The 26403-nt window shown below is 42.8% G+C and overlaps 1 protein-coding gene across 6 annotated transcripts in view; it reads left to right on the top strand.

The window, feature by feature from the left end:
* Window positions 1-8883: 8883 nt before the first annotated feature.
* eml1 (EMAP like 1) overlaps window positions 8884-26403 on the top strand; it is a 48352-nt gene continuing 30832 nt past the window's right edge. For 5 of the 6 annotated variants that reach the window (XM_062397183.1, XM_062397185.1, XM_062397188.1 and 2 more), the window contains exon 1: window positions 19323-19954. In XM_062397183.1, the coding sequence (XP_062253167.1) occupies window positions 19888-19954 (67 nt within the window). In that variant the 5' untranslated portion in view covers window positions 19323-19887. Of the gene's footprint in view, window positions 9038-19322; window positions 19955-26403 lie in introns of those variants that run through there. The other variant, XM_062397186.1, reaches the window with a different exon arrangement.

Below are 26403 nucleotides of genomic sequence, written 5' to 3' on the forward strand. Positions count from 1 at the left end.
ACCGGGGGAGGAAGGGGAGGGGGTGAGCTACAAGAGTGTGTGTGTGTTTTGTCTATGCAACAGTGAATAGACTCAAAGACCTGCTGATTGCCACAAAAATCTCAACATTAAACAAAGTCTGCTGCGGGAAAAGTTCTTATTTGCTTTCTTAAGCTGTTTTCAGACGTGAACTCTGGAAAAAGTCCAGAAAACTGGGTCTGACAGGTCCAGAGTTTCACACATGAAGAAGGCAGCCGGGCCGATGCGTTCACATCAACAGGAAAATCTCCAAAACATTCAGGGGAGGGGTGGCGCCTGGGTAGAACATTCAGGAGACAGGACATGATGTATCCTGAGATACTTTTGAGTTTTTTTTTCAGTTGTGTGTCTGTTGTGTTTTTGAAATGTCACAAACACGCCCCCTCGACTGCTGTAATCTCACATATGATCATTCGCTAATTTTACGAACATTTTACAAGGGGGCCAGCAGGAAAATAACATGTCTGAAAGCAGCTTTACAATTAGATAATCACATGACATGAGCAACTAATTAGCTTGGGTTAGCTCATAGCCTGTGACTAGTGAATTGATTAAGTTAAGTGATGGTATTGATTGATAAAGTTTCAGAGAAAACGTTAAACCCGAGTTCACACCACTTTAAAAGTCTGCGGACTTCGTGACTTTCTGTCTTGCGATCGAGTCCTGCATGTGTTTTGAGTTTATACAACAGGACTGACTGGTTACAAGGGGTCACTCACTACATGATCTTTTACCAGGAGAAACCCCGACGGGTCCCAAACTAAGTTTGATCACATGGAAGAAGTCAGCAAGCCTCTCTAATGGCATCTTTGATGAATTTCCTACACAGCGATTTGCAATTCCTGATTGAGCATCAATCTGGGGCTTTTGTCTGCGACTTGCAAAACTCATTGCTGGCTGGTAAATCATGTAGTGTGAACCAAGTTTTAGATGACCTACCATGCAGATTGTAAACCAAGGGAAACGGCTGGCTGGACTCTGTCCAGACGAGGGCCGGGCCTCAGTGGTCCTTTCAAAGACACCACGTGGCAAACAATCCCATGAAACATGGTGAATTATAATTTTTACAAGTCCATAATTGATCAGATTAAATGAACAAGTTATACCATGTGTAGCGAGTAAAGTTTACAGCCACTAATAAATGATTAGTTGTTTCCCAGCTCTGTGCTAAGCTAACTAGCTGCTAGGTGTAGTTTTCGTATTTCCATTTGAAACTACTTTATATCCACCTTCTCATCATCTTGTCAACTGGGATTTTCCTTTAAATTTGCTTTCTTCCTCCAGGACACAGATCCAGGCTGACAGTCATATCTCAGTGATCTGAAAAGTCAAACTCTGACTCACCAAGTCGGTCACACAACATAACTTTTGAATCGTTTATATTCACAAATAAGGTCTTCACACTGATAACACAGTTCACATCCCCTGACTTTTCCAGCCAGTGATAAGATGTAATTTATTGAAGCTTACAGCTGTGGCCCATCCTCCTCCACATCAGCCCGGAGAAGAAAACGTCTGGCGTCTGCTTTTTCTTGGCAATCTTTTCGACAGAGCTAATGGATGTTCTGGCTCCGTACGCAGCTCGCACATGTTGTTTTATGCTTAGAATGCTTTGAAACACATCACGTATGCCGAGCTGTGATCGATTCATTAGGTTATTCAGTTGAGCGCGGTGCATATTCACAGCATAACAATGCATCTTTCATCACATTCGGGTTTGGTCCGCGCGCCTGGGGTTGGTGAACCAGCACCGTGTTCTGCGGTTATTCCAGAGGAGGTCTTCAACAGCACTCGAGTCTGAGAGTATTCCCTTTCTTTCCTGACTTTGTTTATTTAGCTGGAAAGCTGGAAATACGTGTGGAGGTTTGGAGGTTGGGCAGCTCTGAGCCCTTTTTTGTTTTTGTATGAAAGTCATTTTTTGTTTGGGGATGTTTTCATATTTGCATGGTGGTGAAACCTTTAAAACGAGCATGTGGTATTAGTGCCCTCGTGCTCATGTGTGGTACAGTGTTCCTCTGTTTCTATCCGTGTAATTGACAAGTTGGTCTTTTGTGAGAGGTTCAGGGAATGAGCAGGGGGGAGGAGTGAGATTGTTTTTTTTACTCGGCTCCATACCCCTGCATTTCTGTTTTTTTAAGTTTCCAGTTTCACCCGACTTGTTTCCGTCGGGTTTTATTCATGACCTCCATCTGGAAATAATATATGTTCATGAAAACAAGCCATCAGCAATTTTAGGGAAGAGTTGTGTGTGAGTGTGCGTGCACAAATGTGTGTGTGCATGTGCAGGGTGGGGGACATTAGGGCCTCTTCAGAGGGGCTCAGGCTCCAGCAGTGTAGCACTGTTAGGAGAAAGATGTATGTATGACTAAGCTCAGAACCAAAGCCTCCATCATCCTCTCTTAAAATCCTGGTGCGATGCATTTGTGGTCTGGTTTAAGTCTTTGATTCATATGCAAAGTTAGTCATCAAATGCTAGAAACCGCAGCTGCTGGGAAAAATTACGCGTCAGACAGGTCTTTGGCAAGATGTTTGACCTTGGCTCAGACTAAAAATATGCATTAACTCACTGAAAGCTGGCATGGTTCAGCAGGAAAGAAGATCTGGCTTGTGTTTGAGCTGCTCGCATGAGCACATGCGGCCTGTGACGGGGGAGATAGAGCAGATATTCACTGGACTCCCGGCTCACACAAACTCCTCTGTGCCTGTCCGCCGCTTTGGCCGCCGCACACAGGAGGGCAGCCGGTCACACCTGAGAGCCTCTGAAGAGCAGCCAGACATTTAGCCGGCCCGTCTCAAGCACAGAGACTTCTCAGTGTGCAGGTCGCTGTCTGTATATCTAACCGTCTAACTAACTATTTGTCTGGCTGCCAGGAGCCGATCCTATCTCTGTTAGAGCCATAATGGCTTTAGCAGGCCCTGAAGCAGAGAGCAAGTAGGTGTGTGTGAGGAGGAGAGGTTTTCATTTCTGTCTGTCCGCAGTGAGGGGGGGGGGGGGGGGGGGGTTGGATCATGTTTTAAAAGCCCTGAAGTTAACCCCAGTCAAAAGGTTTATGCCTACCACTAAAGCCGCAGAGTCATCTTGAAAGGTGTAATAGCTCTGCATTGTATCCAGTGACATCTCCAGGGACCCACTGGGTAGTTATGTGGCAACACTGATCATTACAGTCCTGCGCAATTCATTATGGTGAATGAGATACAAAATAAATAATCTGAGCTGGTTTCTAAAACAGCCTGGAAACAGTTTATTTATCGAACGCTCAGTGTTGTCTGTGTTCTGGCAGCTTCACTCGGACGTTTAGCTGACCTCTTTTTCATTATGAGATCCCCACATGTTTCTCTGCCCTGCATTCCCTCCTGCTACATCACAGCAGCAGACTGGGTCATTTTTTCTTTTGAAGCCCCCCCAGCCGTCCACCCACCCCCTCTTCCTCACCAGTCCATCCATCTGGAACCTCCTCTCACCCCACCCGTTAACCTCTGCCCTGCTGCTGCCGCCACCGCCCTCCCCTCTCTGTTTGAGACTCCTGGCTCCTCCAGGCCACGAATAAAAAAAGAAATCCTCCATTGCTTTACTATTAATTTAGGCCTGAAGTCACTGCTGCTGTTAAATTGTTCCCCCTCTATTAAAAAGATATCCAACCCTCCATCAGTGTCCTGCGTCTGCCAGTCTTCTCCCAAGTCACAGCCCACAACTACTGGGAAGCATCTGGAGTTTCCCCCGCCTTTCAACTGGTTGAGACCTTAGGGCAGGGCTGGGGAGGATCACTGTGGTTTTTGTGTGTGTGTGTCTGTGTGTGTGTGTTGCTGATTACCACTGCTTTTCAAATCAAAGTGCTTGCCTTTTGTTGCATGCCCTGGAATCCCCTCCGTCACACCTCGGCCGTTTCTCAGCAGGGGGACTTTTGCCCCCAGTCAGAGGAAGACTTCCTCCTCCTCCTCTACAGTTAATCTTCTATCACAAACACATCCCTTCGCTCCCCCCTGAGTTAAAGGATTATCCAACCCAAATTAAATTAATTTTACTTTGATAAGATTTTCCAAGTTCTTGAAACACAGTCATGTCCTTGTGTTTGCACTTAAAATGTAACCTTTAATTTTGCACAGCTGGAAAACCCTTTTCTCGCTGTGATCCTATTAAAGACCTTTATCAGTTTATCAGATAAAGAAGCATGTGAGATGAGAAGGAAAACATTTGGTCTCTTCGTTCTGCTATTCGATGCACAACTTATCTAACTTTTTGTACACAAAGACACAGAATTTAACTTCAGAGTGTGAAGTTGTCTTCGGGGTTTTCTTAGAGCATTTTATGTCTTGTTACCACGCCTTGCTCTTTGATCGCCACATTACTTGACAATAGGAGTTTACCAACTAACTAACTGTAATTGTAATTGCAGCACTTGTCTTTGGCACAATGAAGTGCGGCCTCAGTTGCCTCGTGCAGGTTGTTAAACCTGAGAAGAGCTGTGAACTGCAGCTCTCTGCCACAAGTCCCCAATTAGGGTTCTGCCCACACAGCTATAAAACAGTTAGGGGAATCATTCAGAGGCTGTTAGATTTAACACTATTAAGAGTTCATTAGTACCTGCATATACAACCACTGCTGCCATTGGAGGATCATTAACATAGAGCCATTAAAATGGGCTAGAGGCCTTTTCACTCATATTAATTAGATTCCCTCCCGGCTATCATCTGTAGTGTAATTTGATATACACGTGACTTTTGTCTGCGATGTGACGAGAGTTCATGATGACTGTTGTTTAAAGAGGTGACGAGTGTTGGCTTAAAAATGCAATTTAAACTTAAACTGATAACAGATTAACAGTCTCACGTGGAGAGTGTGGAGAGACAGTTAATTATATTATTATTTAGCAGGGGAAGTATAATTAATCAATTTATTTGTTTTAAATTTGCTTGTTTTTTCAAATATTATTAACTAGTTTATTAATTACATATCAGATATATTTATATAAAAAAGCTATCGCTTTAAAATTATATATCAAAAATAATTTAGATCAATTTTTGCAATATGAGGTTTTCAAAACAATTATGAACACTCACAGCACAATCGCATTTGTTTCCACAGTGTGTTGTCTATCGAGGATGAAAAATTCCAAGATTAAAAAATAAATAAACAACTATTAACAACTCAGTAATATATAAATTCATAAATGTAGAAATACACAAATAGCCCCTTTTCACAACCAAAATATATATAAATTTGTTTATTTACGTATTTAATTATTTGTTCATGCATTGATAGATTTATCTATGGATTCATCTAAATATTATTGAATTGTTTATTTACTTCTTTATTAATTTTTACCTTTGGCAGACCTCCACAGTGGTCAAGCTGTGTTTCAACATCAGACTCAGTATAATTTAATTTGACCAATCAATCAATGTTTTATCAACAACTTAGAGTGACCACATCCAATGAAGCATAAACACATCTGATTAAGTTATGTTGTGTTTTTAAGTTAACAAAACAAAAGAAAGTGAAAGTAGCTCACAGAACTGATGTCTAACGTGAACTAAAGACAGGGACGATGACGTGTGGAGAGACGTTGAGTGAAGACAGCGACGGACAAAGTGGGAGAGAGAGAGAAAGGAAAACATCTTAGTAGAAAGAGAGAGTGGTGGAGAAAGAGGTCGAGCAACGCTGAGTGACACACAGACAATGATTGAGATAAACTGAAGAGTAAAGGTGAAATACCAGAGAGCTCAGAATACTGTCTGTGAGTGACAACAGTGAATATAACAGACAATAACAGACACAACAACTTAGTAGATGCAACTTTAAAAGTTGAGGAAATAGTTTTCACCATCTATTTAAAAGTGATGACAATCTGTTTACAATATCTACTGTGTAATTCTAAAGTAGCATATATATATATATATATATATATATATATATATATATACTGTGACAAACTCTATATAGATCATTTCTGAATATGCATTAACATGTAATAAGCATGTCATTTTGAAATTGTAACCGCTTGAACAAAGTGCACTCGGGGACTTTACATAGAGAGTGCCACATGAAAAGCACACCACACTTGCTTTGAGCGAAATTACCAACGGTCGCTATCCATCTGGTTTCAAGACAAATCGCAGTGCAATTATTTCCACCTCTCTGATGTTTCTTATGCTCTCTAATACACCGTGGAGCTATTTGTTTGATATTTCCAAAGGCGATTGACATGTTTGACCATAAACAGCCGCTAAACGGTTTGAAAATGACCTAACACACAGAGACAGAACAAAGTGCGTGAAACCACAAGGATACGTATTAGGTACCGTTTTATTGTGTCTCCTTACACATGTGGTTTCCTCATTGCTGTATTTACGGGACCCGTACATGCCTATTTTGGTGTGCATTAATCCACCTCTCACATCTGACCTAATGCTAATTTTTCTGATTCATCTCAACCAGATTGATGCACCGAGCCATCCAGTCCCCAAGAAGGGCCTATTGTAGTTGACCACAATTGTTTTGATCTAATTAGACTTTTACTGTTGAGTATTCAATCCCCTTTGCTCTCTTATTTCTTTCATTACTGTAACAAGGCACCGTTGAAAACAAGGGCTTGTCCTCTCAAGGGGTTTTCCTGCTGTTAAATAACGATGAAACTGGAATGGCACTGAGTTGAGCGCATACCTCAGCAGAGGCCCGACAGTCCTGTTAAATTCAATCAAGCTGCACCAAATTTTACAGTCACATATGCCTTATTTTTTTAAATCAAGATCCATGAACTATTCTCTGGGAAATCTGTGAAATGCCACATCTAGCGAAGCTTAAACAAATCTGAAAAACAATTCCTGAATCCACACCAAAAGAGGATATCTTTGCACCGAATTTCGGGGAAATCCGTTCAGTAATATTAACGTAATCTTGCTTACAAATAGACAAGCACACACACAAACCGACCAACAGCGAACTGTGGTGAAACTACTTGGTGAACATAATCATTCATTGTGTTTCTTCTATTATACTTCATTACGATCATTGTGTTGGAAATGCCATTCTGGTTTGTAAAGGCCCAGTAAATGGTAGCATAACGCTATTCTTGTTGCTGATAGTTAATAACTGACTGTGGCAATAGGCCGACAGCAAATAAGCAAAATCTCCAACTCCAGAGGTTTTACAATACCCAGGTTATCGCATTTAAATATATTGACAGAAACTCCTGCTCCAGCCTGACGTCTCCTCTTACCTCAGTTTCTAATGCTCATGCAACTCTGCGAGGTTTATAGCCGTTGTGAGATAAGCCCTGAAAACTCATATTAAACTATTTTACAGTCTAATTACGCAGAATTGCTTCAGCATTCTGGACACAGGAGTATATTTCCCAAGCTAAAGTAATTGCATGTGCTGCGCTTGTGTGTAAAAATAAGTCACAGTAGTGGAGGGTCCACTTTTCTGTTTGCCAGGACGAGAGGGGTCGAGAGGTCTTTATGGGGTGAAGGTTTGGGTTACGTTTGCAGAAGGGGCCTTCGAGCTCTTCTGCAAACAAGAGTCGGAGATCAAACATCAAACGGGTGGTGCTGGGTGTAGGGGCTCGGGCTGCTGGGACAGGGTTTGGTAACCAGTGGGTGGGGGATGGGGGGTTGTCCCTGACAGGTATGGAGGACAGATAACGGAGCGAGGAAGCCCCCTCTACTACATCTCATTCCCCCTGTGTTCTCACTCAAGCCTCCAGATAACCCTGATCCCACGCTACAACACTAAATCCTAACCTCTGTGACACTGGTCCTGGTCCGGACACAGTCTCCCATCTGACCCCACTTAGTCACATGCTGGACCCTTCCCTCGTGATAATCCTCTCAGTCAAGTGACAAAGGATCAGCTGAGTAAGCTGAAAGGTAATTCAAGAATGAGTGTGTGGAGAGGTCAGCGCTGAGCTTAATCAGAGCTGCTCTGAGGGAACATTTGTGCACTCAAGTGGACCAGTAACCTGCACAGCGCCTGGCGAGCACTTCTCATTGTCCTGGAAGGATTTAGAAGACGAGACGAAGCCGGCGGGGATCTTTGATTTCCCCCCGATTTTCCCTTTCACAGATTCTTCTTTGTGCTGCCTCTTAACGTAACGTCTCTCTGCTGTGAGAGGACTTTATTTGTTTTTCTGCTTCCATGACTTTCTGCCTGAGTTCAGTAGAAGTTGCTCGGCAGGCCTCCCCATTTATTTATATGGGAAATAAAACACTGGTATTAAGTTTAGCTGTCAGAGGTACAGTCTTCGGCACAGTGTTACTTGACCCTGGAAACGTCTTTGGTATCCAGGACACATGGGGAACTGGAAACAACAAAGAATGTCTCCCAACATGAGGGAGCTGAGATACAGTGAGACACTAGCGCCCCTCACAGGAAACAAAGGCTACTACAACAGATTGGAAAGATATATTGAATTTCTCAGTTACAGTGCCAGGTTTTGCCAACCTGTCTCTCAGGGGATAAGAAGTTTACAGGAACTCCCTGTGTTTTCTGTTGCAGGCTCAAGGGATAAGGCGAAAAATATGCTTGAGAACAAGTATGATTCTGAGCATTTCACGGTGAGTTTATAAGAGGAAAGGGAAAACCTCTGTTTCTTTTTGTAGAAGAAAAAACAGATTACCCTCTTTTATTTGATTTTAATGGTAGGAAATGAATAACGCGTTTTTGAGAAAGTCAGTGAAATTATATCCAAAGAGGACTGCGCAGGGAAATCTTATCCCAGGGGAGGACTGGACTGGTGGTTACAAATTTAGCATCCAATGGTGCAGTGTGTGATACTTGATTGGCATATCCACTGGCCACTGGTCCGATTGTAAAGAGGGGGAGCGAGAAGAGGAAGGACAAGGAGATAGAAAGTAAAATAAGTGAGCTAAACAGTAAGAGAGAAGCAAGAACTATTTTCACCAGGGAAACATAAACATTGAAGAAACAGGCTGCAGACCCTCAGCAGACAAGAGACGAAGAAGCTGTCCTGATCCTCAAGTCTCTCTGGGGCCATGTCCGACTGTGAGGGGCTACCAATGGGTAAGACTAAACAGAGAGGCAGCAAGGCTCCTGCACTTGTGCATGTTCAAAAGAGATATATGAGGTGCATATGTTTGCATGGGTATCTCTAAATTGTTTGGATTTCTAGGTCTGCACACAGAATGTATGTGTGTGTGCGCGTATTTGTGTCTTTTCTGTCAGGGCGGGGGTCTTTCTGGGTCCATCCTGTTATAGACTAAAGCCCTCGACTGGGACGCCTCACCCAGCAAGTATTCAGCTGCAAAGAGGAGCCGGTTCAGTTTGGGCCCTTATATGGAAACTTAGAGCGATTCCCCAGAGGTTTCATCCAAATAATGCAGAACGACTTTGAAGGATGAACAAGAGATAAGTAGAGAATGAAAGAGAGGGATGGCAAGGACATAGACAATTTAAGCAAGTTGTAGTTTACATCTTCTCCCCCTGTTTCTTTGAGAAGGATGCTAACAGTACGTGTGACAGTAAAGCACTAAGTAGAGGGTCATTTCCCTAATGTGCAGTCAAGCCGACAGAGGAGCTGAAGCATTAACACCACCCGGCTGACAGATCAACAGAAACAATCAGTTATAAATAGAAACCTTCCCCTTGTCTTGTTCTTTCCCTCATGTTTAATTCTCTTTCATCCCTTTCCTTCATCCCTTCTTTTTTCCTGTTTCCTCTCAGTCTCAATCCGTGCATGGTTCCCTCCTCTGTATAATTAAACATGACTCAAAAGAATGAGAATGTTGGCAACGACTGCCAAGATGCATTTGATAGGTGGCTGACCATCGGCTGACCACACCTCCGTTATCATGACATGTCAGTTTCTAATGCGTTTGCAAGGAAATTACGTCAAATTGTATAAAAGCTGAATCATTGAGTCTGTGTGTTATGTCCTCGTTTCCATCATCAGATGATTCAACAAACTCGTTAGACACCTTATCACTTATATCACATTGAAAATGCCCCACTGCAGAGTGGAAGTAGTTTTCTCTCAGACTGTCTTATATCATGTCTCATTTGGTGCTTTTGGAGGATTGTCACTGTGATTATAGAATCCATGGACAAGGTGTGCTATGACAAGATAGAGCTGGCTCCTGATAATCAGGGTTACAATTTAGTTAACACTCTTCCAGACACTGACTTTTGAGTTAGACAAAATAAATGGTTGCAGTTCAACAAAGGCCCTGCAGGGGGCAGCATTCGCGTATTTTATAAACTGGGATATAGATCACTAGGTGAAGGAAAAGCACAGCGTCATGAGGTGTAAGATGATGTAAACAGGGCTGTATATACAGATGGAGATAAAATAGTGGGAAAATGAAAAGGAGACAGGGGGGAAGGGAGGATGAAGAGGAGAGGTGTGAGGCATTAGGGTTAGGGTTAGGGGTTAGGGTTAGGGTTAGGGGTTAGGGTTAGGGTTTTCAAGGAGATCAGCTGGGTGAGAAATAAAAGCAGCACTTGCTGAGCTGAATTATATGACTGAGACTTACAGAGGCATCAATGGAACCCGATAAGTCTCAAAAACCCATCAGCATCCAGTCGACACCGCCTGCAACACAAATTCTGTGTGTGTGTGTTTGTGTGAGGGTGAGTATGTACAGAAATGCAGATGAGAGATGAAGACAGCATCATGGCCGGCTGACGTCAGCTCTCCATCTGTGCCCTGAGTATGAGAACAAGTGGCTTTGCTGATGTTGAACCCTCTGTTCTCATTATCAAACAGACTGGAAATGGGTCATTGGTCACACGTGCTTTACAACAGTCACCTGCAGTTATGTGTTTGTGTGTGCATGCACGTATGTGCGTGTGTGTGTGGGTTTGGACGTAAAGTGAGCCTGGCAGCCACACTACACTGTTTGCAGCAGAGCAAACTGCAGCAGTAGACGGCAGATTTCCTCAGTTTATTTTAGACCATCGATTAAAGGACTGAGCCGTTTGACTTTGAAAGGAGCAGGAGAGAGGAGAGAGGAGAGAGGCGAGAGGAGAGAGGAGAGAGGAGAGAGGAGAGAGGAGAGAGGAGAGAGGAGAGAGGACAGAGGAGAGAGGAGAGAGGAGAGAGTGGAGGGAAGAAAAGTCGTCTGATGCACGAGAAATTATTAATTAAGAATAAAGAAATTCTACATGAAAAACGAGTTAAAGAGAAATGGAAATTTGGGTAGGGACGTTTCACAGTCGAACTTTTACAAATGAGGAACACAGTGGGAGATTGTGCATTTGTGCATTTCAGGCATATTCATAACAACAAGAACAAAATGTTCATCCTATACTATCCTATCTTATTGTATCTTATCTCATCTTAAAATGTCCAGAACATTCAGGTGGCAGGACATACTGTAACATATAAATCAAACTGTGCGCAAATCATAGCGTTTTTGTTGGCAGTTCATCAAAAGGATGTAGAATCTTGTCTTCCAGGTCTACAGCACATCAAAGACGTTGGGAAAGGGAGACACTGACTCCGCCTTAATGTTTGTTTTAACATTGATAGCAATACGACAAGCATTTGGATGTTTTTACCAAATCAAACAAAAAGTCTAAAGAAAAACACAGTCTTGCATCCAAGTATTAGAAACGACATCGACACGCCCACTTGCTCACCTTGAATTTCTTGCTATACTCTGACATTTCACTTTTCCAGATATCTTACTAGGGAGCTAGCAACTGACTTGGACATTTGTACTCAGCCCCTCTGGAACATTTGCAGGGCAATGTGCAGGGCATGTTGTGTGTGTGTGTGTGTGTGTGTGTGTGTGTGTGTGTGTGTGTGTGTGTGTGTAGGTCTGTACGATAGAGAAAGAGCAGAGTTCTTGGTTGCTCAGGTTCAGGAAATGGGGGGCAGGGTGAACATGGATGTTTCAGCAGCCAAGTCAGATGTGATTAATGTCGTCGCCGCTTGAGAGAACACACAGCTCACTCCGGGACACACAGTGTGCTTGCATGTGGATCGCCGTCCTTTGGATAAATGCATCATTTCTGCAGTCGTAGGAGGTTGACGAATTACACTGTCTCCCACTGACCTGCGAGGTGGTGTTCGCTGCTTTTTAATGACCAACAGAAGTCACACTAGCAGATTTCCATAGACTCACACAAATACATCTGTGTCCAAGTTATGCTTCATTAACATATAGATTAGACGCAGTGATGTCAGTGTGGTGTATAACCCGTCTTCTGCACTTCTACGGCATCATTAGCTAATGGCAATGAGGTAGGGCAGGGAGGATGGAGGTGGGAAGAGGCACCAATATTGGACACAGGAGGAATGATATCATAATATTTATGATTTTATAAATGTTGTTGTCTTTGTGCAAAATAAAACTCTTGATGAGCTTTTTTTTCCACTTGTCTGACTGCTTATTTGATGGTGTCAGAGCTCTCAAAGTGTTGGCCTGTGTGCTCACTGACAATCTAATCCTGTTCTCCACACATGGGCAATGTCTGTTTCGGGTGTCTGCCCACTCTCCCCTCCTTTTCTGGCCTTTTTTGGGGGGGGAATATTTTTCCTTTTTTCATGATGAATGAAGGATTATAGGAGTTTTTCCTGATCCAAACAGAGTGTTGTATACTGTACAAATGTAAAAGCCCACTGGGGGTGAATGTGTGATTTGTTATTTTAGGCTACATAAATAACACTTGTTCAACTTGACTCTAGACTGAGACGCAATAAGGGATCTGCTGTGCAATCTCAACAAAGACTGAGGCGTTTTTATGGTTAATAAAGTGTGAGCTTTTCATCCCTGAGGTGCATTTTATGTCTGAAAAGCTGCTTGAAATAAGAGAGTTGTTTCAGGAAGAATATATTTAACACTGGGTCATATATTCTGTACAAACTGGGGGCTGATCTTAATTTTATGTTATGATTTAAGTCTTCATCATTTTAGAGGTTCTCATTTGGTAAATGAATACATTTTTAAAAGACTCGGCTGTGTGTTACGAATTACTGGCTTATCACAAAAGCTTTGATTAAGCCTGTGTTAATTGATCTTGGAGTTGTCCATGACTCTGAACCAGTGAGGAAATGTAGTTGCTCAATTACAAAGTTCACATCTTGGCCCACTTGTACTTTACTTGAAAACTTTCATTCTATAGCAAACCTCTACCAAACAACATTTCAGACAATTACACGTACGTCATCTATTTGACAATTACTCAGCAACATGTAAAAAACTAAAATTAGCTCCAATTTCATCAGCCTCCCAATGTTCATTCTACAATCAGTATTATATTATAAAATAAGAGAGGTATGGACAAGATATTAACCTGTTTGCCACAGACTAGGGCGGCCATTTAAACAAATTTGACATGACATTTGGCATTTCATTTTTGATCATTACCCCATCCCCATACCCAAAGACACACAAAGTTGAACACATAGCTCCACTTGTCTGTGGTGACTTCTATGCTGCCTCACATGGGTGGAAAGCTACCAAGTTAGCCGACGGCTTTGTTGTTGTTGAAGAGTAAGACAGTTGCTTGGTACAAGGTGGACAGACAGCCTTTCTTTTGTTTGTTATTTTGCCGTCTACCGTGTAGAACACAAAAAACTCCCAATCTCTGTTTCTCAGATGCTTTGGTGTCATGCTAGCAATCCTCCGTTTTACCGTAGGAAAACATCTTAACATTACTGGTTTACTTTACTGATCAGGTCAAGAGGGCAAACTATATGTCAAGTTGATAGTGAGCGCCCTCTGCTGGATCATGAGTCAAACCAGACTTGAGGACTCCCAATATGTTTTTAGAGCAGCAAATTTTAAGCTGTTTATTAAAACACTCAACCAAACATGAGACCATATCAATCTATAGAAATACTGTGGAGAAACTTTAGTGATGTATATTCCTTCATATCTCTCTAGCCTCTTTATATATATATATATCATCCTTAACAGGGACAAGGAGCTGGAGTAGGAGATGTAACGCTGCTCTCCAGCCTCAGGATTATGAGCTATTTACAGACCAAATGCAGATTCTCCACTTCTACGTTCACGTGCCTTCGCTGTCTCTCCCATAACGTCTGCCTTGGACAAGAAATCCACAGAGACTTAACAGGAGATGGAATTTGTCGTGTTTCGAGCCTGAGCCACTAAACACTTTCACTATCACTCACCTTGGATCCGATAAGACTGACTCCATTCTACCCATACAGTTATTGACAAGGCAATCTGATTTAGTGACCGAATATTACTGTTAAAAATAATGAAATTAGTCTTACAGTGACACCTATAAAATACCCATAATACCATTACTCCCTCTTTCTCTAAATGTGGGTAAATGGGTTTGTAAATATTACATGACAAGCTGGCTGTCGATCTCTACATGTACAGTGCGACAAATGAAAACTGACTACCTGATCACTTTCAAACAATGTGGACTTGATTTGATACCACAATTGCTTCCGGCCAATCTGGTCTTTGGTAATCACAGTGGAACCTATGTAAACCTACTCATGGCCATGGTCCCTACAGCCTTATACAAACAAATATTTCCATATGAAGAAAGGATGGCACGTAAGTGGGTAGACGGTTTACTAAAATAAATCACACAGCAGGTAGTGTTGAATGCAGTCTTTAGGATGTTGCTATGAGAGTCCTCTTATCCTGCCTGATGAAGCCTGTGTGCTTTTCTGCAGTGCTGTGAGTAATCTGTTATCACTCTGCTCAGGGAAACTAGGTCACATTTCCACCACATAATTCATGATGAGGAAAAGGACTCTTTATGGATTCAAGTTGATCTTTCTGGGTAAACTATTTGTCTTCACACACACACACACACACACACACACACACACACACACACACACACACACACACACATACACACATACACACACACACACAGTGACACAAAGAGAGCAGACAGTGACTTGTCAGGTTTCTCCCAATGAGTGTTTGTGTAGACCTTGATAAATGGTTCATGAGCTGAAATCATCTTCAGTGTCTTCAATATGAGGGAACCAGGGTCATAAAATGTGTTTTATTCTTGGCTCAGTGTCAACATTAATAAGCATGTTTTAGAAATGACAGGTTATTCTCCGCAGCAGGTGCAGAGATATGGTTACTGCTGATACTGATACTATTGAGTTATTTTCAATCGTCACTAAGATGATGTACTCTGCCGTCTCACATCCAGTCTGTCTCTCCCTCTCTCACCATCTCTGCTCTCCTGTCCAGACCGTTGAGGATAAAGAGCCAGCCTGTCAGTCATGGACAGTCTTACTTCCTCTGCTACCCTGGGCTCTCCACACAGTGCAGGTGCATACCATCTCACAACATGAGATATTATTGCTCGACCAATCATGAGTCACTCTGCACTGCGATCATGTATCTCCAAATTTTTTTATAATATCAAATAATTATAACCATCTGATAAAAAGAACATGAACATGCATCAGTGTGATGAGAACAACCTAAAATGAGAGGAACCATCTTTGAGAAGTTTTCATAAGCATGCTACCCTGATAAAAAGGACACTGACTAGTGATTAGCAGGTATGGTGTTAACTATTTCCATCCTAGCATGTTAACATTTTCTAATTGGCATTAAACACCAATACATTTAGCAGGTTTAGCAGGTAGATAGATAGATAGATAGATAGATGGATACTTCATTAATCCCATGGGAAAAGCCATAGTATTGAACCAAATTTCTTGGTCATACTTGCGGTAGGTGTCGAACCAAATCTGTCAACAATCACAGGGCTAACACTTTTTCATCAAATTCAAATGAATTTGACATGACTTAATATGAACAAAAGGGATCTTTCCCTCCCAAATGCAAACAAGTGTCTTAGCCGCTGTGACTGAGGCAAATACAGTGGATCATTGGGATTCATCCTCTGGAGACCATGAACGCCTGTACATCATATTAGTTGCAATCCCCTTAATAGTTGTTGATAAATTTCCACGATGACAGCTGTTTTGCTCGCATGGCAAAAAAAAACAGATTAAACTGAGTGTAACATTAATATCAACCCTTTCATTTTCAGTTTCTTGCACTGTAAGAAAAACAATTTTGCGTAATGTTTAGAGTGGTAAAATCTTGAGCTGCACGTGAATTTTATCACCAGGGAAATAAATGAATAACACTTGTATCAGGATGAGGATTTTCTGCTCTCTCGTTCCTGTTGGCTCACACACTTTGCTTTGGCACAGACTCATGCTGAGTGACCTTTGCTACCTGTTTGATTCAACACATTCACTTCTCCTTTTTCAAGTCGCTCCAGCGCAAAGTAAATTGTGCCTTTTCTTTTTTTTCCTGTATCATGATGAGGACAGCTAAGAGGCCCTTGTAAATCATATTTTAAAAAGCTGATGTAGTGGTGCTACTATATTGTAATGTTTAACCAGTTGGTTTACAACTTCACGCAGCACCATAAAACATTGTGATAAGGGTGTGTATACAGCCTGACCAGAGTGACTGAGTATTGCATATTACATATCCCTGGGCTTTGTCTGAAATCAGACTTTATATGAATTATTAAACTCCAGGTTGGGTTAATTCTGTGTAAAGCACAAAGAAGCCCAATAACCAGGGCAGGCACACAGATGGTGGCTGGATCATACAGAGGATTGACCCTGTTTCCTTCTTAGCTCTGGATTAGATTTTGTATAATCCTGGCCACTGACAGACTGACTGATCATCTGTGGATACAACCAATGTCAGCAGTTTCTGTCAGAGACAGGGGGAAAAAGGAAGTGAACAGTTTGAATTCAACCCCCAAAGAACAAACGCTGTAAAAAAAGAAACAGAGTCAGCAGGGCAGGTGAGAAAAGTAAGAGGATTGATAAAGTGATCTTGAGTAAGACACTGAAGCCCGGCCAGCTGTTTCATGTTGAGACACTGTAGCATACCATGTGCTATGACCCTGCAGGTTATACAAAATGCCATCAGAGCACCTTATTTGCTTAAATTTCTTTTTACATTTCTTTCACTATTTACTTTTTGTTCCCCCCATAAAAGCCTCTTTTGTAAACGCCCGAGTGTGTGTCCGTGCACCATCTAGATTCCCTGTGGGGTGCTGGAAGGGGGGAACAATGGGGAGGTGTGGATCGAGGAGGGGTGGAGCAGCAGCAGCGCAGCAGCAGTCCCACCACCTGCCACCCTCTGGGTAGGTTTTGAGACCCATGGGGGTGGATTGTGATGGGAACACACCCCAGTTTTGGCTGCCCCCTTCTCACTGGAGCGAAAAAGTAAAGAGAGACAGACACACACAAAAAAACAGAACTGTCCCTAATCTAGATGCCAAATCTGAGATTTACAGTAATCTGAATCTTTTAGACCAAACAACCCCGTGACTGCAGGCGTCAGAACAAAACACAAAGGATGTCTACGTTGTGTGTTGGTCGTACCCTGGGACTGAAGCTGCATGGATTTCCTCTCTGTACATGAATGAAATCGCTGGATGTTGTGGTTGTTCAGGGGGTTTATAGCTTCAGAGGTCTGATTGCATGTTAATCTAAATACCTTGTGACACTTTTACACATTCTAAGAATATTAACTGTCGAGATAGACAAAGGGCGATGTGTGCAAACGGCCAATAAAGGTCAACCCACAATCTTACTTTCTGAGTTTTCCAATTGTAATATCCTAATGATTTCCCCAAACAAGCGTTGCAGTGTGTGCGAACGCAGCGTCACAATAAGCACCTTGTTTTCGCACATAATCCTGTCTGCTCCTAGACTCTGCAGATCTGTTGGAGGCTCAATGTAATTGTGTAATAGGTTAAGCAGAGAGCAGTGTGTTCCTGATGGAGAGAGAGAGGGCTGCAGCTGTGAGGTCAGCAACACTGAGGCCTTGAACCATAAACTGATCAAGGCTTCACCCTTCTTCTGAGAAAAAACGATCGCTTTCATCCTCTTTCTCCTGTTAAAGGTCACGATTGTACCTATCCTGACTGATATTTGAATGAAAGGAGCTTCACATGGACATATAATATTACCACTAGTGGGCCAACAGTTGGAGAAACAAATAAATCCTTTCGTTTTCTCTCCCTCTGCTGTCTTTAGAGCATCCCTGCCTTTGTGTCATTTTCTCAGCTCCGTCTTGTGATCTAGGAAGAAAGGGGGAGTGTTTCCGACATGAATATAGGCCACAGACTCTGCCTTATTATTTTGCCCTGAGAGCTGGAATTATAAATAATGTAACCCCCCCCCCCCCCACACACACACACATACACGCATATGTTCAAAACCCCAGCCAGAATTTAGAAGCTCCCATTTCCCGCTTTTATTCTGTGGGATATCCCCCATTTCCCCCTCACTAAACTCCCACCCTGCTCAGTTTTTAATTTGGTACACCCCCATACACCCTCCTCAAGCACTCTCTCCTTCTTTTTTTCTCTCCTCCATCCCCTCCCCCTCTATCCCATTTTTATTTCTCTCTTTTCATCATTCCCCTGGCCCCTTCCCTCTCTCCCCCTCTCATCCTCGTTTTAAGGATCCCTCTGTCTCTGTGCAGTCTGCAGCGGGCCAGATAAGACAGACAGAGGACAGAATGGTAATCATGTTTCGACACAGTAGAGATCCCTGTGCAGTGTTCACTTCCAATATGTTTGGTGGCGGCTGCAGGGAAAGATGGGACATTAGTCAGCTGTGGGGTGTCCCCGTGTGACTCCATACCACAACAACTGGGAGTGTTTTGGCTCACTTTGGATACCACCTGAGAACCTTTTCCAGGATGAACCCCGATCTTCTCAGGATCAGAGGATTTTCTGAGCTCCTGGTTAAGTTTAGGGGTTAGACGTGAATTGGTGTTAGGTTAAGGTTAGATATGGTCATGGTCAGGGATACTTTTTTTTAAGGCTGTTCACAATGAATGGAAGTCATTGCAGTGTCTTCACAAGGATAGCAGCGCAAACTATCAATCTTGTATTCTGCACTGGTAGCTGAGGATAATTCCGGTGGTTTTCTTTTTCGTTGGGGTCACGTATTATGATTAAGACAATCGGCTGAGGGTCTGTGTTTACAAACATCTCAGTTTCTGCCCAACCAGATTAAAACACAGTCCCATAGTTGTCAAACTAAAACCGGGGTAGCTACATTTCCAAACTTCTGTAACCAGAGCAGGGTTTATTCTATTTCAAAAGATAACATTGTTGTATGGATGTAGCACAAGTTATTTTATAGTCATTTAACTATCGGTTTAGTTTCCTTCATTGTTTGCATCCTCTCCTCTTCTCTCCTCTCTTGCTCACCAAAAGTAGGAGGATCCATCCGTCAGGTCCAGCCCCCTGTACTCTGACTTGTCCACACTGTGTGACAGGGGAAGGCTGGGCTGTCCCGAGCATTATCTTAACACACACACACAGGCTCTGACACACACACGCACACACACACACACACACACAGTAACTGCCGATGCCAGAGCTTGCCCGCCTGCGCTCTCAGCTCAAGCCCTCTTAAAGCTGTTTTGCTGCTGCTGATCACCGGGAGCTAACGACACCCAGCTGCCTGAGCTGAGGACAGACGGAGGACGAGAGGACAACAGAGGGAGGAGAGGACAAGTTCTCTCAAAGACAGCAGCTCCTGAACTCCTCGTGTGTCTCCCGGTTCAGTCATTCTTCAGCAGGGAGTGCTCCCCCCCCCTGCTGTAGTTCAGGACTTTTTTTTGTGAGAGGGTGGGTTTGAGGATTTGAGAAGAGGACAAGAAGAAGAGGGGTTGGATGTTCACATGACATAATCGTGAATGGGTTGCCATGGTGACTCACCCAGGGAGCCTGACCCGTGCAGAGTGAATGGAGGGAGCGCCTCGGCCGCCAAGTGAACGATAAACTAACGGAGAGGAGTCAGCAGAGAGAGAGAGAGAGAACGAGAGAGAGAGAGCGGGAGAGACAGAGCAAAGGAGTGGTGGATAACAGAGGGAGCGGAGCAGAGGTTGAGAATGGAGGACGGCTTTTCCAGCTACAGCAGCTTGTACGACACCTCATCCCTGCTACAGTTCTGCAACGGTAAAACTAACTAATCCTTCCTCTCCCCCGTCCCGCTCTCCTCCTGCAGCTGCATGTCGTTTCTCTGGACTTGACATGTCATCAGCTGACTGGCTAAACTTGACACCCGGCAGAGGTGTTTCTGTGTGTCTGTGTTGCAGACATGAGCTATTTCAGCTCCAGCTCTCGGGTTTAACCTCTAGTTTGTTGTGCAGGACTTTAACATGTTTCTGGTCCAGATTGACCAGTATAGATTAACCAGTAGATCTAGACGTGGTGGTGTTCATATTCAAGATATTTACAGGGGGAAAACCCCACTGTAGATTTAAAAGGAAGTTTGTGTAATCAGTGCCAGGATAATGTCAACAGTGCACGACAGCCGAGGAGAGCTATTAAACAAAGAAGGAGGGAGATGAGGAACAGTCCTCTCCTCTCAGCTCTGCCCTGATTATCGAGCGGTATGTTATGAATATATTTCTCCACTGTTGGTTGATTGCAATCAGTTTGCTGAATGACACAGAAAAAGCACATTATTCCTCATGTTCCGCCTGCTGCACTATAACTTATTTGCTGGCGGAGGGAGAGAGCATATACTCCAGCCTGGTGATGTTATGGGCGGGAGAGGGTGACTCAGGGAAGAGCGAAAACAGCATGACACATCAGAGTGAGATCAGTTTGTGTTGTATTTCCAAGAAACAAGTAAACCTTATGTGAGATTAAGTACATTCAATTAGAAACTATATGCTCTTCTGCGTCCTTGTATCTCAGTTTATTTGTGGGTTCTATTAGCCTTTCACAGACATTTTGGTATCGGTGTTCATTCTTTCTGTATGTTGTGTATGTTTTTCTTTATATTTTACGTACTAACATTTATGTCCTTAATTCAGCATCTATGATCGAGTGTTCAGGCTCTAGAATGAAGCTCTACGTTGTCTAGTTGAGTGAAATCATCACTGTCCTACTGACCAACTCCAGTTAGGGTTTAATCTCCACACTAACCTGTGTCTCCAACAGAGACTAATTTAGCAGACGGAGTATAAACCACATCATAGTTTTGTCTCTCAGCCAGTTCACTAACTCTTGTTCCCATTCGTTTGGCATCTATATTGCTGTTATTGAACATTTACCATTTTTCCCTGTGTACTTAGCAGTTGCAGTGACTGGGTGCTGCTGATCTGTGAGGCTTAGCTATTACAGTTGAAGCACAGAGTAGTGTAAAGTGGCATTGATGGATAATGAAAAAATCAATAATGGTTACTGCTCTGTGTAAGCACTAGTAGTCGATTAGGTCGAGGAAGAATCATTGTCTAATAGAGCAAATTGCGGATGTGGAATTGAGAGCACCATCTCCTGCCACGGATACTGGAATCACTGATGTGATGGAGTCAGTTGAAAGCTTTTATCCCATGTGGATCTCTCTCATTAAATTTGTAGCAATCACAAAGGAGCAGTTGCAGACAAGGAGACACAGAAGCGTATAGTAGAGATATAGGTCATCCAAAGCTGAAAGATGTTTTCAATATTTCACACAGTATTTACAGTAAAGAGAGATATGATATCTACATAACTGCACAATCTCCACTGGTACATCAAGTCCATCTATGACTACATATAAACAGTATATCTGTTATAATTTGCGATGTTATCCAGTGTAAAGAAACAGGAATAAGTAGCAGATGTAGGTGCTAATTCCGGATGACCCAGATTAACGAAGGGAGGAAAGAAGTGTTCGTCCTCACTTCTCACGTGTTGTATTCCTATGTGATGGGCTAAATGCTGACGGTGCCAGAGATTGCACCTGAGATTGGTCGGTTGGATTGACCTTTAAAACAGGAGTAGAAGTGCACATTAATAGAAGATACACAACATATTATGAGGAAATGTAGAGGCAGTAACAGCCTTTGCAGCACAGCATATACGAGATATGTGCTGATAACAGCATCGTAAATGCCTCCGATACAGCTGAATATGCTACATGCGGCATGGGCGAGTATTTAAATCTATTTAATGATCCGATACCACATGTTTAAAGTTTATTAGTTTCAGACAGATAAAACTGCCATTTTCTTTTCCAAGAAAACACTTCTTCGGAACTCCAAAACAGCAGATGCACTGTACTAACGCTGGCAAATACTCTTTTTACAACGTTGAAGAAAAAGGGATTTCTGGTAGTTAAGCATTCGCCAAAACTAGCTAAAATTATTTATTTATTTGTGGCTGTAAAATCAGGCTATAAAACAATTACAGCAATCCTCCCTTACATATGGGGTGAGTAGCATACAGCTGTTAAAATACGTTATCAGGTCGGTTCTCGGTATCAGCAGATACGCAGAGTTCATGTATGGGAACCCGTCTCCGAAAGAGTTAAATGTTATGTGTTGCCCTCAAAGCTCAGTCAAGTGGTGACAAGTGACAGGAGTTTGGTGTCAAAGCAGTAACTCATGCCGATAAGTCCTTATTTTTTAATTGTCTTGTCTCTTTTACCGGAAGAGGTAGAGGACCTGAGCTTATCTACTTTTTTAGATTCCTTACTTCAGATGTCTTGACTGTGAGCAGAGGGAATGAGTGTGAGTTGTCCGACTGTACAGGGTTGTGTGTAATCCTTCACAAGTCATGTTTCTTCTCAGAGTGCAAGTTGATCCAAAAAGACATGTTGCTCAGGGGCTGTTGCCAGGGATTATCCAACCTTCTCTCTCTCTCTCTCTCTCTCTCTCTCTCTCTCTCTCTCTCTCTCTCTCTCTCTCTCTCTCTCTCTCTTTCTCTCTTTCTCTCTTTCTCCCAGATAGACTGCTTAATTAGGTGAGCCTGTGTGTTAGTGGTTGTCGAAGTTAAGACTGACATGTGTGTGTCAGTCGGAGTGTGTTCACATGCAAACATCTTCAGGACCAGTGTGTATGTTTCTGTTTGTTTGTGTGTTAGGCCTGTAGGCCTAAGTGACATCATACTCCTCTGCTGCTGTTGTGCAGCGGAACCCAGATCCACTCTAAGCAAAAGCCAATGATGTCATTTATTCCTCTTTTTCTCTTTCTCTTTCTCTCTCTCCCTCTCTCTCTCTTTCTCTCCCTCTCTCTTTCTCTTTCTCTCTCTCCCTCTCTCTCTCTCTCTCTCTCTCTCTCTCTCTCCCCTTGCCCGTGTGTTGTGGAGCACCCAACCACACTAATGTTCAGAGACTAGGTCAGCTAAACTGCAGGCTGCACGCTTTGTCCTACGGAGGTCAGCTAGCTCAGGCTAACTGAAAATTAGCCCCATTACACACTCTGAGCCACAGACACACACACACACACACACACACACACACACACACACACACACACACACACACACACACAAACACAAACACATACACTGATTATGGCTGATGAGGGAAGTAAATCCTGTAGAGAAGCTTTTTTTTCCTGTGTTAAATCACATTGTGAATCAGCTTGGTCTGGAGGACAGGGCAGATTTGATTAAATTAGTTTGTGTTGTGCTGCTGGTAATGAGATTGATGTGGTTTCTAACAGAATTCACCAATGTCATGATATCATGACTCCAGCCACTCAAAGGAAAAATGGTATAGATAAAGGATGAATGGAAGGATGGAGGGATGAATGACATCAGATGAAGAAAATGTCTTCTTGCTTCTATTACTACCCGGAAGCAATGCCTTTTGGAGGCTTTCTCTCACATGGCCGACCGGAGAGTCCTTGAATTCCCCTTCAAGTTGTGATCGTAAATAGGTTACTGCTAAAAAATGCACACCTGGGGTATCTTCATGAATTTCAGTGGATGCTGTGATCAATTCATACTTTGATTAATCATTTATATTGCTTTTTGTGAAGTGAGAAATAGCCAATATATCTTGTATTAACAGAGAAAAGCAGGTTATGGAACCAGTAATGAATTATAAGTGAATTATCAATATTGTTGCAGATTGTCTATCTGTCAGTCAACGTGTCGATTCAGCTCCGATCTCAGTATGCAGGGTCAGAGAAATCCCCAATTTGATTCAAAGTATTGGAAGCTTTAATATCCTTGGTAAACAACTAATGATAAATAGGAAACACACTGCTAGCCAGTTAGCCAGGTGACTGTAGACTCCTTACTCTCTATTAGTCAGTCGATCACAGTAATCTTTCCTGCGTTACGAAAATAAAATGTATTAAACTCAATAAACTCATTCAGGAATGATGATTTGAATGTCTGCAAGGAAAATATAGATACAAAAAAAAGTATTTGAGATGTTACCTAAGTATTAAACCACCATTAGAGCCAAAATAGGAGTTAAGGGGATATCTTATTCATTAGCTTCTGATGCACCAAAAGTCCCTGATGTTTTATTAAGTAAATCTGTTAATAAGTAAAGCCGGCTCACTGCACTATAATACTGATGATCAAACACTTGTGTTCCTCTCACTGTACGCAGCCTCTCCACGCTAAGAAATCCATTCCCCCGCAATCGTTTAGTTGATTCGCTCATTTACCTTTTCAGATAATGATGTCTGCTCAGATATGGATCAAGTGTCCCTTTATGTTCCTGCTCTACACGCATGATGTGCAGCCACAGGCGCACTGGCACAGCCCTCATCTCACTCCCCACTATAGCAAGATGGCATCGAAACATGGCAGCTCGATCTCAGAGGGGGCAGGGGTAAGGGAGGAGCTGGGGTAGATCGTAGACAGGAGCGAAAAACCAGCCACGGAAGGGAGATTTAATTAAGAAAACCAAATGTTGATTTAATCAGATAATCTTTCCAACCAAAAAGAGAAGTGCAGATGGATGGGCTGGACATGTGCGGCATAGAGGGAAAATGAATAAAGACAGAGGCTCGTTTGATGTTTCCTGAAGGTATTTTGAGTCACAACAGAGGTGACAAGGCTCCATACAGTCTCCTCCCATTTCTTGGCAGCACATCTGTTCTTATCTCCGTCCGAACCCTGATAGATGATGGCACGTGTTGAGGGATTAGGAATAAAGTAAATCTCACTCACATTACCAGCCACGGGAGCCAAGAAAGGATGGCAGGGAGGAGGAGGACAAGGAAGAGACTGCTCTGACTTTTGATTTCCCCCAATGTATGTTTGGTGTTGTGGCTGTCTGTGGAGATGCTGCCTGTTTGGAGTGGTCTGTTTGCTTGGCCTGTGGTAATGCTGGTTGAAGCTTTTTTTTCAAAATTTGTAAAAGTGACTTGTGGTAATTTAGGGGCAGCGAGCAGAGACCAACTGCTGAACTAAGTCTGCAGAGCCCTGATGCTGAACCACGCTGCTGCACAAAGAGCTGTTCACCTGCTTATTCAAAGTTCACTGTATAGGACTCAGTATGCAGAATCCTGAACTGGAGAATCAGTTGATGATGTTGTCGTGAACGAGCTGTTATCGTGATCTATAAAGTCACAGTCAGCCGCTGCTACAACAGAGCTTCGGTCATCTTGTTTATTCAAATTATTCAAAAATTCTACACTTCACTTCCTTGGGCCATTACCAATACACATGCCATGTGTGAAGGTGATAAGATCAATGGTTCTCAAGATATGCGGCCCATGTACACACCTTGATTTTTGGAATTATTAGATGGATACTTTACCACAATGTTAGGTTAGAAAATGTCCTCTTGTCCATATTCCCCTCTTTTCCCTCTGATTCTTTTGCCGTACCCATCAATGCCTGGTAAAATCCCCACCTGCACTCTGATATTTGCACAACTCACATAAAAGTGCAAATTATGTCAGTGGAGAAAGAGTGATCCAGTGGAGTCTTCGGAAATGATGTGTTTCCCTGCCTTAATCATCTGTGTCTGTAATATGTATCGGAGCAGCGGCACAATAAATATGGATCTGAGTGGGATAACTCATCCACCTCTGCTGATTCATTTAAGAGCTGACATTGATTTCCTTTAGCTGTGTCAGAGCTCACATCACATCACTCTCCAGCTCTTGATTCTTCCAGCGTTGCTGAACTTCTTCAATCTTTAAAACTCTCCATTCTTCACCTTGCTCTACTTTCCCTCTTTCTGTAGCTTCTCACCCTCATCCCCACGCCAAACCCTCTCCCTCTCTTTGATCTTGAGCGGACGCCCTGAGGTGAGCTTATAAATAGTTTTTTTCTCAAGATATTGAGCAGCACTGTTTGAAGCAGTGTCTCGCTTCATGAGTCATTCTCCTTATCAGCCCAGATTTGTATGCCTTTCCACCGATTAAGCTTCACCTCGCTCTTTCTCTTTCATTCTGCAGAATAGTGAGCCATTATCACTGAGGTCGACACTGTGTATTCCTTAAACATATACAGTACAGGCTGTAGCGGTCGTGAGTGTCTGCTGCAGGACACAGGCGCATATTCTCCTGCTGTGCTATGTTGTCTAAATCAGCAGATTGTGCTCATGGAGCGTCAAGCTGTGTGTGTTTATTATCATTGGGAGCCAGCAGATCTGTGGCTGCTCCTGCTGCCAGTTGGGAAATGATGCACGTTCATGTGGTGCCAGCCATGACTCTGAT

The sequence above is a fragment of the Platichthys flesus genome, chromosome 10 (assembly GCF_949316205.1).
Source record: "Platichthys flesus chromosome 10, fPlaFle2.1, whole genome shotgun sequence".
Classification (NCBI taxonomy): Eukaryota; Metazoa; Chordata; class Actinopteri; order Pleuronectiformes; family Pleuronectidae; genus Platichthys; species Platichthys flesus.